The sequence below is a fragment of the Grus americana genome, chromosome 6, assembly GCF_028858705.1.
Source record: "Grus americana isolate bGruAme1 chromosome 6, bGruAme1.mat, whole genome shotgun sequence".
Lineage (NCBI taxonomy): Eukaryota > Metazoa > Chordata > Aves > Gruiformes > Gruidae > Grus > Grus americana.
Window position 1 is genome coordinate 37,375,864 of NC_072857.1, and position 12,621 is coordinate 37,388,484.

The 12,621-nt window shown below is 45.3% G+C and overlaps 1 protein-coding gene across 50 annotated transcripts in view; it reads left to right on the forward strand.

Annotated features, from left to right (window-relative positions):
* The window catches only part of MAP2 (microtubule associated protein 2), a 226,813-nt gene that overhangs the window by 150,997 nt on the left and 63,195 nt on the right, over positions 1 to 12,621 (forward strand). For 44 of the 50 annotated variants that reach the window (XM_054829437.1, XM_054829431.1, XM_054829439.1 and 41 more), the window contains one exon: positions 5,981 to 6,266. The exons of 5 other annotated variants lie outside the window; for them this stretch is intronic. In XM_054829437.1, coding sequence (XP_054685412.1) covers positions 6,005 to 6,266 — 262 coding nt within the window. In that variant the 5' untranslated portion in view covers positions 5,981 to 6,004. Of the gene's footprint in view, positions 1 to 5,980; positions 6,267 to 10,004; positions 10,171 to 12,621 lie in introns of those variants that run through there. One more of the 50 variants, XM_054829465.1, reaches the window with a different exon arrangement.

A 12,621-nucleotide genomic window follows, 5' to 3' on the forward strand; every position in this document is an offset into this window, starting at 1 on the left:
TTGACAGATTTCTATTTCTCCAAGCGAAAGCATTCCCCTTCATCAGGAGCCGTGCAGCTCCTGCGATGGAGTGACCCACCCTTCCCACCTGCCTGCCTCTGCCGATGCCCAGCCGTGGGAAACTCCAAGAGGGGTTTAAATCTGTGCACCCACAGGGCAGGACACCATGCAGGAAGGAGCGGCTGCTCCTCTGGCGCTCCGCTCTCGCTCTGCCGTGCCAGCGCTGCAGGTTTGATTGTACTGCTTCGGAGGCTGCAGCCATCCCTCGTTCTCAGCTCTGGCAAGGGTGCAGATTGCGGTAAATTTTCTTGATCTTTCCACAGCGAGCTTCCTTTGTTCATCCTCTGGTGCAGGCGCCATCCATTAGTTTTCATCCGTTTTGTAATCCAAGGTACAATCAAAAGGACTTTCTACAAAGAATATGTGACTATTCACTAACTGTTTGCAGTGTGGAAATGCAAAAGCCTTTAAAAACCACCAAACACTCATACAAATGTGAGAAGATGAACACTGCCTGCTTTTTTAACAAATGCAAGGCAGCATTTGAAGGGATGGTCTTGCTTGTATTGTCTAGAAAGATGGATCTTGCTGCAAGCTAATAGCTCAAGCAGTGGACAAGGAAGAAATAAATAATATTTGTTATAAATTACCAGAGAAACCTGTATGTCTTTTATTAGGCTTGAGAGGTAGAATGGCTTCAATTGAGAGAATGTATAATTCTGCCTAATAATATACCGTATTACTAGAATTATAGTACTTAAACATTTAGGATCAAGTGGTATCTTTTGTTAATCATCTAGCAGCTTGTGGACCATGACTGTGCATTTTAAGTAAGAGGGAAGCTAACGTTCCCTGTCAGACACCATGAGACTTTCTCCCCATCTATGCTGTTTGCTGCGATTCTTTTTGATCATTGTGAGGCACACTGCTCACATCCAAAAATAATCAAATTAATTTGAGAGAAGATGCATCTTAACTGAAATGAAAGGGCGCAGTTTGGGTGCAAAGCTTTCCACATGTTCATGGCATCCAGAATTATCCCTCGTGTTTTGTAAATATGTGGAGTCTCTGAAGACAATAGCACCAATAGGGTTTGGGTACTGCATACTAGAGGCTGAGCTTTTTGGTGGCAGGACGTTATTGGAATTTGTCCATCTAGATTTCCCAGCTTCTGTCTCTTGTTTCTATTCTGGCCTTCTGATACTGACCTGCTTTCCTTGGCTCTTCTAGACATGAGTTGTCGGTAAGTTAAATTTACTGGCAAATTCCCTTGGGACCTTTTAGTCCACAGTGCCTGATAATTAATATTCAGACACATCATCCAAACTGGCCAGTTGGTACGTGAACGTGAATTAAAGGTTTTCTTGGTTTTGTACCAGTGTAAGTTAGATTGCACCAGTATAACTTAGATTTGTTTTTTTACACTAAGGAAGGATGGGGGGGGGGGTGTTAATGTTTTGTGGTTGGTTTTTTTTTTTTTTAAGTGTAACTCATTTTAGACACATCTCAATTTCATTCTTCTCTACTTCTTGGAGCTCTCTTTTCTTCAAAAATTTATGAACACCTCACCTCATAAATATCTTTTGTCGGAAAGAAATTATCTGAATTTCTTAAATTTTCTAAAAAGTTCTCTTTTAGGCAGTCTCATTCAGGAGTTTTGGAAGCCCTGGGTACCTGAGGTCCTGCTAGCCATATCTCTGCACCCCAGCCTGCCTGCACAGAGCAATCCCCACCCTCTCCTGGCTCCAGACTCAGGAGCAGGGCAGCCAAGGCAGTGCTACGGTGCATCTGAGCTACATAGCCCTCTGGGAAGCAGGATTTGGCCCTGGAGCGAAGGGAGAAGGTGACACTTCCCCTGTCCCTCCCACTGAGCTCAGGATCTGGCCATGCCCTCTGCCAGGGTTTGTTTTTCTTTTTTGGGGAGTCTATTGTCTCTCCTTTTAGGAACCTTCCGGTGTTATTCTCTTCCCTGAACTGGAATTGTAGCTCTTCCTCCATGTGTCCAGGTGGATGTTTCTCTTAGTTAATGAATTAGCTTCCCTGAAATAAAATAGCCTCATTTCCCTGTGAATGGGCTCATAGACACAGGAGTAGGTGAAGGCAAGGCTTGAAGCAGGAAGGCAGGTTATTGGCAAAATCCATAGCTATTGGCCTAATTCTGTTTTCTTAAAGAGTGAAATTCATAGAAATTTCATCTGCTTAAATGCAAAGGCAATGTTAATATAATGCTAAGATGATTCTGCAAGAGGTACTCATGAAATATATCAAAGGACAGCTAGCACGGCAGGATGTTTAAATCAGCATTATCTTGGCCTTTGCATATCATGCTCTCATGGTGTATTACTGTGGGTAATTTGTTGTGTGTTGAGTTCAAAGCACTCAGGCTTGGTTCAACCCAACCATGCCAGCAGGAGCTGGTATTACTTAAAAGAGCATATGGGTTAAGAGACATTTGTACTGTGCCTATGAAAGGAGGAGGTAACTGCAAAGTTGGACCACATGTTCCCCACGAGGTTTGTCCCTCTGTGTTAATTCCAAGTTATTTAAGTATTTTTTTGTCTGTATACAGTTCCCAAATGGCTAAACAGGATGGGGGGATTTGGTTTTACCATCATCTGTGCTACAAGTTATTAGTTTAGAAGGCAGGATGTCCAGTTTGGATCCATAATGCCATCCCTGGTGCACTGCCTGAGTTACAAGGACATGAATTTAAGGTCTGTGAAGTGTCTTCTTGCTGCTGCAGCTCCTGGTGGAGCCACTAACTTCAGCTGATGGACAAGAAAAACAGTGAGAACACTAGTGAGAACATACTAGTAAGATTGTTGCTATATATTCTCTGGCATTGAGGTTCTGCTATAATGGGCAGGGAAAAAGGCTCATAAATACCCAAATAAATTTTTAACTAAGCAACGTGACATTTTAAAGGGCTGGCTGTGCCTTCTTTTCTGATATTTTTTTGAAAGCCTTCATTGCAGTTTATGCAAAGAATAAGAAAATGATAGTGGAAAGACGAACTTTTTGCTTCCCTGAAGTACTATATTTCCCTAGATTGTCCAAACTATTCCAGGTTTCTTCTTTTTATATACCTAATGCTATTTAAATTCTGCCATAATGTTTGTCCACTCTTGGTATTTCTGTGTCAATATTTGAATTACCTGATTAATATAATTCCATGGTATGCTAACGAAATGACAGAAAAACAACTAACCTGATGGTAAAAAGCACACCTGTGTATTCTGGATTTGAACCTGAGCTGTGGATGAATCACGCCGTACAGCAGATAGTTGTTGCTAAATTGCTGAGTACAAAGATGCATTGTGTGACTCACTCGCTGTGTTTCTACTACCGTTATAAACTCTGAGAGCACTTGATGAATAACAGAGAGTCAAGAATGAATTCATCCATGTTTCACTCTGTAACCATCTATTATAAATACTGAGCCAAATTTTGCCTCCAGATACACACAGCTCTCATTGAAGCCTGCCCACTGTATTTATTTTTAAAGATAAAAGCACTTCTGTTACTTTCACAGAGGACTTCTGTGGCACAGTCCATTGTAAGGATGTGAATATCCTTCCTCAAGAGCTTCAAGTGAAACAGGGAGCGTCTGCCTGGAACTGGGGAGGGCACTTCAGGGATAATAGCCTCCAAACTGTGGTGCTGGGATAATAACTGTTACGTTCATCCCAGTGATTTTCAGAACCACGTTCCCCACGCTCAGGTCTTGTGTAACCTTCCGTCTCCCTGCAAGAGGCTCTGGGCTCCTCTCCTGGATGACCCAGGAGCTGAGCTGCTGAAGCTGATGGGCAGGTTCATGCTGTTCCTGGGGCTTGCTGTCAGGTTCAAAGCCCACTGGATTGGTGAGGAAAGCTGTGAGCTTGAGTTTGGGGTTCTATTTTTTCTTTTTTTCCTGAACTTCCTCAAGGGACATAGATGAGAATGTCTCCTTTTTTTCCCAGAACAGGTTCTGTTCAGTCCTCGGACCCCAAACATCCGTGTCTTTGGATGCGTGCTGCTCATTTCTGTACAAAGGGAGATGTTTGTCCCACGGCCTCAGAGCCCTTGGAAAGGCTCCGATCAGAAAATGTTCTCTAGTGTCACGCAGTAAACAGACCTAGAGACAGAAGGTTCTCTCTTTGGTATGCAGGAGATGGTCTTTACCCAGCTTGGGCTCTCTCCTCCGTAATTACCCCACCAGCTCTTCTGGCATGATTTGAGATGGCTGCGTTAAGGCTCTTGCTGTGTATGGCGAATGGCTCACTGATGAGTCTCCCGTCAGGGTAAAGGAGGAGGGGAAGCCAAAGGGATGTGGAGTATGTTTACAGTTTCTGTGGTTGGTTGAGGCACGTCTCATTGCCACCGAGTTTTATAATGCTGCTCAGCCCACCATTTTCACTGCTGCTCAGAGGAAACACTGGACTTGAAGTTTCACCTGCTCCTGCAGTCTTTATGCAATTAGTTATCCCCAAGGAATGGCGCTGGGTCAGGGTGAGAGCAGACAGAGCTGCACCTCCCAAAACACTATGATTTCACCAGGAAGCAAAAGAGTTATTAGTCCTTTTTGGGGTGGAACTACAGTTTGGGTCACGTATTTATCATGAAAGAAATCTAATTTTCATGGTTCATCGTGATTTTTTTTGAAGTACCTCTGAAAGCCATTATTATTAAGCAGTAATATCCAATCAGAAGGGGGTCGAGTTATCAATTGTGAATTATTATCTGCCAAATAACAATAGCTTTTTCTCTTGTTTAGAGTTTTTCTGCAAACTGACCTAACTCTGTGGAAACTAGGGAGGTTTTCTGGTTTGTCTGATTGGTTTTTGTTAAATGTCTGCAGAATATATGCACCATCCAGTTTAGTGCCCTTTTTTCTAGACTGCTCAGCTTCTGCAATACGTGGCTGGTTGACTCTGTTCAGCTGATTTCTTTTAGATGTGGTGGTGCTTTTTCTCCCAGGAAAAAGAGGGTGCCAAGTGCTTTTGGAAAAGGCCTGCTGGTTTTCACTTTGAAGTAGCTAGTTCAGGTCAAGCCTTTCTTCACCCCACCCAGAGGTTACCGTATCATCAAAACACAAATTATGATTTGTTGTCTTCCTAGGCTTACTGATTGAGGAGCTACTACTACATTTTTCTGTGAGGAATAGTCAAAGCCTATGGCTTGTGCAGTGAGTTCTTTTCCTGGCTTGGACAAATGAGAGCTAATTAACAGCAGTGAAATACATGTGAAGCAACAAATAATGATTAGGTTTGTTTATGTATAAATACTGATAGTCATAAGAGAATGCAAATGCTTGTGTGGGAAACAACTGTTCCTCACGGGCTGTTTTGGACAAAAGGGAATGAGTGTGAATCTTCACAAAACAGCAAGTAAGAGGGGATATAAACAGGGTCAAATAGCACATCTGTTCGGGAACCCAGTGAATGTTCCCAGGCGTGGTTTCTGTCATGGCTAGCAGCAGAATCCACGTGCCACAGAGGACGCATCGCCCTGTGGTTCTGAGCCCGAACAGCACCCGCTCTTTGCAACTGCAATGAACGTTGCAATAGCAGCTTCGCTTTCCTTTAGCAGTTGTGGCATTCTTCCCTTTAGCACCCCTGGAAGATGTTACTGCGTTATGACGACCGATTCACTTCTCATTAAGTGGGTCGACATTTAACTGTAATTAATGAGTTAAAATCAGGTTAACAAAAGGGCAGCCCTCAAGAAACTGGTGCTAATAATTGCAAGGCATGTGGAGTCAGAGAGGACCTGACTGATAATTTTTACCGCTTGTGGTTTGTTCTGATTTTAAAGCAGTTTGCTTACACCCAGGAAAGACAAGCAGAGACAATTCTGCATTTAAACCCTCTCTCATCTGCCGGACACGAGTTTTCCTGGCAGCACTGCTGGTAACGTGCCTGTGCTGCACCCGGTTGCTGCCTGCCGGCCAGGGGCATAGTCACCTGCTCGGAGCTGATCTCTCCTGCTAATGTCGTTACAGGCCAAGTGGTGAAGGCAAGGAACCATGGCGGAGGATAGGAAAGATGAAGCCAAGGCACCGCACTGGACTTCAGGTCAGCTAACAGAGGCTTCTTCACACCCACATTCACCTGAAATTAAGGAACAGGGTGGCGCAGGTGCCGGACTGGTCAGAAGCGCCAATGGATTTCCCTACCAAGAGGACGAGGAGCCAGGGCTGGGCAGCCACGAGCAGCCGGGGACGTACGCACAGACCAAAGAGAACGGGATCAATGGAGAGCTGTCAGCGGGGGACAGGGAGACCGCAGGTAACACGCCTCGATGCCCTGCCCTGAAACATGGGGCTCTGCAGAGACCGCTGGAGGATGATCTCCAAGGGAAAATGCTAGCTGGAGCCAAGCGTGCCCCGGGGCACAGGGGAACTGACATGAAGGAGCGTGTGCCTTGGAAGGGCGCTAGCTCTTCACAGCAAAGGCTGCGTCTTCATCTGGGTTTGCACAGCTTGCATCCTTACCCAGGATCCTGGGCAGTGCTCCGAGAAGACTTCAGGAAAGGCAGGATGGTGCCTTAGTGTGTCTTGGTAGGTGGGACAGGGTCACCTCTCTGGAGACGAGAGAACAGGCTGGTGTAGAGCAGCCACTCAGCTCCTCTGGACTGGGAGGGAGTAGAAAACCACTCAGCTGTTGTGCACGGATAGCTCATGTTGCTCTTGCATGCGTTTGTGTGTGCATGAAGGATGAGTTCTGCTGCTGTTGCTCAGAAGTAACAACACCTTCTTGAAACCACCAACTATTTGCAGAATAATGTGTTGCTCAATCTGACTGGGAATACCACAATTCAGCATCAGCATTTTTTCACCCTTGCCCTGACATATTTCACTGGATACTCACTGGGGCTTTGTCTATTTGTAAACTAAGTTAGGATTTTAGGATTCAGCTTTTTATTTGGGGGGGGGGGGGAAGTGTGACTGTGTCAAAATGAAATATGCAAAGCACGTTTCCTGTTTTAGAAGTAAATGCTAATTCTCTCTGTGCATAGTTCCCACCTTAAACCCCAAATGCACAGTGCAGGAGGAATTTTTCTTGTACAGACACAACTGCCCTTAATGCATCCATCCATGCATGCTAAAGAGATCTTTCTAGCAATCTTTGTTGGCTGTTGACAGCATTTGGAGATGCTATCCATAATTTCTCAGCAGCTGGAGAATTTTAAGGCTCTTGGACCCTACGGTCATTTCATAAGCAATTGTGCTGGAAATGGATCTCTCTGCTAAAAGTAAATGGGTTTAAATTTTAAGAGTCTCTTCTGGTGGATAACCAAAACTCGAAAGCCAAAGGTAAAAGAAATCCTATGTAAGCATTCAGGTGAGCACACTGTTGATGATAATTTGGGGATATGATAGCAAGGTCTTGTCTCTTTGCTGTAACCCAACTTTGTGCTACGCTTAGCCAGCAAATAAGCAGGAGCAGATGTACAGGAATCACAGAGGTAAGATGCTGCAGTTCTTAGGGCTTGGCGTGGGCCGTGGGAAGACTGAGCCTGTTTCTCTTCTTTGCCACAGATTTTTCACTCAACCTTGGACAAGTCCCACCCATACACATAGAGAAGTGGGAATAACTTTAGGGAATGAAGAGAAATTTCCTCTCCTTAGAAAGAGGAGAGAGAAATGCTCTTCTCAGGCTGTCTCAAGCTGTGCAGTTGTCAGTGTCCGAGAGAGACTTGAATGTTTGAAGAGTTTGCAGCTAGTGGGTGAGAGGAGGTGGGAACTGCTGCTGCCCATCAGTGGGCATCGTAGTAGTGTATTTTCGTGTTGCTTTTTGAGGCAAGGGGTTAAACAGCGGAACAAGTAAAAATGAGACGGTATAGTCTAGAGGAGGCAGCGGGACTGGGGACATACACTTGCCAAGAACAAGACTGCCCTAGATCAGGGTGAAGTTTGCTTCAGTCACCACGTTGTGGCCCCATTTCCTCCTCCCCTGCTTTTTTCTCACTGTCTGCTTAGATTGCAATATCTCTGGTGTGGAGATTTACTGTCGATACATACGGGTTTTGTTTGGGAGTCTTAATATAGCTTATCTCGTGGCATCTTTCTCTGTCCTTGAACACCAGAAAAGTCCCTAAAACTGCTTCCCTTCATGCATGAATTTCTAGCTCTCTGGAAGCTTGTGCACTGCACACTCACACACTGGTTAAGCCAGTATTTAATTAATGCAACATAAACCATCTTAGAATACTTAAGATATATTTTTAATCATTTTTCTCTTTTTGAAGGAGAAACCTGTTGGCATCTTACTGTGGTGATAGAAAGGTACCGGGGCGTGCGTTGCCATCTTACGCTAGTATTTACTAGCTGGATGTGCTTAATGTGTTGTGAAGCAGAAAGTTTAGAGGTGGATTTTTGGTGTTTGATCTTGAAATCAGGATTTCCATTCGCCATCAAATTCAGTCATCTTTGCTGTGTTTGCTTGAAAATTTTAACTGCAGTGGGGTGTTGTATCAGGTAGAGTTTTAAAATGCCACTCTGATACATGCAATTACCAATAATGTGAATCATTTAATCATTTGCATTAGCTTACTGACTCCAAACAGCTAAGGAGAAAATGCACAGGAAGCCAAGGTCGACTGAGATAATTAAGCCAAACTGTGGGTTTGAGTGGATTTACAGGGATTTTTCTTTTCCCTGGTGCAAGTCCAGCACCACAACCTAGGAAAACCTCTGGCTTTTCAGCATTTGTGTCGGAGTCCATAAATCCCCAGCAACTGCAACAACCAGCTCATCCACAGCGGAGCAGTAGTATAGACAGGGCATTTCCCAGGCAGCTGCCTGTTGCCCCATCCCTGCTGATGAGAGCTCAGTTACATTTTGAAGCGTTTCACATAAGGAAGCTCTCTGGCACCTGACTGACCTGGAAGCTGGGGGTTAGTCACAAAATGGGCCTCCCGTAGGGAAAGGTATTCTGCAGCAGTGCAATAGTCCCTTCGGAGCACAGCAAAGCAGCAGGGCACCCATCTGCAGGGCTCGTGCTGTAAAATCTGAGGGCTGTGTGTTAAGGGAAAGGTTAGAGTCAGGCCACCGGGACAAAGGCACCTTCTGCTAACACTGGTGCAGAGGCGAGGGGTGGTAATGGGGGAGGAAATAACAGTTCTTGCCAAAACGCATCCAATCCATCACTGCAAGTGACGTTTTTAGGTTTGCACAGTTAAAATTTGCCTTCCTGTATATATGTGTCTCTCTCTCTTGGCGTCTGTCTAAGAGTTATTGAGTCTGACCTCAATTTTGGAAGCCTCTGAATCTGGCTGTTGTGTTGCCTTTGATTGATCTGTCTCGGTATCGTGCTGGTAATGGCTGCATTATGGAGACACATCAATGCCCTCCTTTCAAATGGACCGATGGGAACGTGGGAGAGTGCATGGTGCTGTGGACAGGGCAGCCTCAGGGCCTGATCCGGTGTCCACTGAAGTCACAAGCAGATACGTGAGAGAGAATAGGCTGGGTTTTTTGGCACAGTGCGTCGGAAGCTGTTATGGATGTGATATAAGTAAGGGTGGTAAAGCAGCTATTCCTTTTTATATGTATTTGTGTATATATAATATTATGTATTTGTGTGTATATATATTTGCATTTAGACTTGGACTGCCCCTGGCAGACCAGCTCAGCCCCCCTCCGTCCTCAGCCCTGTGCCTCTGCCAGCCACAAGTCCCATGCTGCTCCCAAGGGGCTCCTGAAGACACCTTGCTTTTGGGGTGGTCTGCAGCACCCCACAGCCCGAGATCCACCGAGTTTCAGTGTGCTCTCCCTGATCCATGCCGGTTCGTGTCCTTTCTCACCTGCACACACACGCAGCATCTTTAGTGAGGATTTGGAAGCACTAAGAGGGGAGGATGAGATCTGTAGCTCTTATCAAGCCAAACATTTTCACGTCACATGAGATGTGTGCTGCAAAGGAGGCGTGATAGAGTAATCTTCAGAAACTCACTCTGAAGTGGGCTGATGTGAAAAGCTTTGGATTGGACCCCATGGTAGAGCACAGGATGTGTTTGACTTACAATGAGATACAAGAGTGTCAGCCTTTCCTTTGCTTACTGAAAAGTGGTCAACTAACTGGGAGGAAGCGTTGAGGAGCAGTACAGATGTGCTGCAGCGTTCTCTGGGAACCAGAAATTCAACACAATCCATCGTATTTGTCTTGCAAGGAACATCAAGCTGCAAAGGTTTGGTTTTTTACACTTAAAATGCATTTCTTTTTCTTTTCAGTAATATAATGACTAACCTGTCAAATTTATATAATTAGGGGTAAAAGCAGTTAGATGCATTGTGAAGCATCTTCTACAATATGTCTTTATGTACAGTGACTCAGCTGATTGAGTGCTTTCTTCATTATATGCCAAATTCAGGTCTAAAATCAGAGGGGGTTTGGCTATGGTTTTCACACAGTTATTTCATGAATTCTTTTTTTGACGGATGAAGGGAAAGCATTTCCTGAAATCCTCTTACCAGAGGCTCAGGATGTGGCTCTGTCCTGATATCAGTCAGTGTTAAGGACAGTAACGCGTCCTGCCAGAGTGACAAACAGAGCCCTTTGTTAATTGGCAGGGTACTCAAATCATGTGAGATGCAAAGAGACTGCCGGAAAACTGTAGCAGACTTCCTGACACAGCACAGTGGACCGACTGCAGGTTGAGTGCTCCTGCCTTGTTTTTCAGAGCCCTTGAATCGTAGGAAAGGTGGGTGAGAGGGAGCTGATGACAGATAAATGAGAGGCTGGGATTTTTGGTGGCTGGGGGGACCCCCCTACTGGTACGTGTTAGTCTGTCAGTGGAGCAGAACGAGGGGGGAGCTCTAGTGAAGAGGAATGAAGAAGTGGCAGCAGTGGGCTGAGGGGTGGGGGAGCAGACCCATCAGCGGGAGAACGAGGAGAGGTGAAGGGCCAAGAGCTGGTGAGATGAAAGCTGTGAGGGAGCAAAGGGAGAGCAGGAAAAGAAGGCAAAATTGAAGGTAAGGTAAGGACAATAGAAAGAGGTTCGGTTTTATCCGTTTATCCGGAGCCAACACAGCTTTTGCATGATGGCAGATACGACCCCAGAGAGGAGAGGAATCAGGCAGCAGGAACAGCACAATCTGCAGGGAACAGCTGAGGAGAAAAGTGGCAAGGGGCAATTCATGTTAGAGCCCTGAATGTAATTTATCCGAATTCAGCCATTTGTTTTAGGCTTTGTTCAGTCAGACTAAATGGGCATCTGCAACAAATCTATTCCTGTGACCAGCTACTCTTTAAGTAAGCGTATTTAAATAAGCTGCAGGGAATGTCAGCCTGAATGACTGCCTGGTCATGGCCAGTAAATACTTGAGCAGAGGTGCGGAGTCCCTTTAGGTTGGCTATGCAAAAAAGCCATGGTGAAGAGAGGGATAGTGCTGGTTTCAGCCACCTGGCAGTGTGTCAAGGAAACAGCCTGTACCCATTGTCTTTCCTAGCCTTGCCTTGTCGTAGCCACTCTTTAGGTAAAGAGAATCTTGTTCCTGGCCCTCGCCACCACTGTACTGTTAGAAAATCACCGTGATGCTTAGTTCTGCTGACTCAGGGTGCTCAGGCTACGAGGGCCAGGACCAGAGCTGTGATGGCAAGCTGTGCGGGCGCAGGGATTGTAGCTCTGTGCAAGGGGTCACGGCAGCCTCTCCAGGCTGAAACTGCACCACGTCATCACTTGGTCCCATGGTGTGTTAATGGTTTTTCCCCCCCTCTAGTTACTTCTCATTTTATCTTCTTTTCCTTTGTGTGTCTTCCTCTCTCTCTCGCCATACAAGTGATAATACGCAGATGGCACTGCCAGTAAACATACAAACAGGCCTTCTTTGTACAGAGGCTTTTTTAGTCTTTCTTTCCAACAGGACTGCTTTGTCAGAGCTTTCCTTTCATTTGGCTGTTTGTACTGGCTGTCCTGCTGCTGCCCAAGCCCTCCTGGAGTTACCAGAGCCCCTCACAAGCTCCCTGAATGCCTGTTCCTCAAAGGTGCCTCCCAGCCGTTGTATCAGATGTGCATTTCCAGCAAGCAGCATGTCTTGAGCAACATGGACAAAATGCACAGGAGGATGCAAAATCAATGACGTTCAAAGATAAATGTAATTGCTGTGTTTGTCCTGTTTCAGTTGTTTATTTCACAAAGGTGGAAGAATGCATCTTACCATGTCATTGATGGCTCCCATGGGAAAGAAGCTGTTAATTAGGCATTTTGATCTCCCTCCCTTTGCCCAGGAAATGTGACAGTAATTACTGTGCCCCATCATCTTTGCCAGTTTAGATACAGGCAAACATACCAGACTTCTGAAACTTTTCTTCTCTGTGTTAAGAGTAATACAAGTGTCATTTTCTGGGACACAATATTGGAATATTTTTAGACATGTTCAAATTATGTTGCTGAAGACGACATAGGTGGAGGCAGCAAGCTGTCTTTGGGGCACTTGTAGAAAAATGGGGTTTTTACCATTCTCTGTTAAGCTTGCTGTAGAGATCCTTCTCAGCTCTTCTATGCAGAGGACCAAGAATGAATCCACAGAAATTCCATCTTTTCCCATGTGTTCCCAACACAGCTATCTTCTCACTGACTTTAAATACTCAATAACTGCTGCAGAGAATAGTCTCTGCAGCTTTTTCTGTGGCTGGCGCT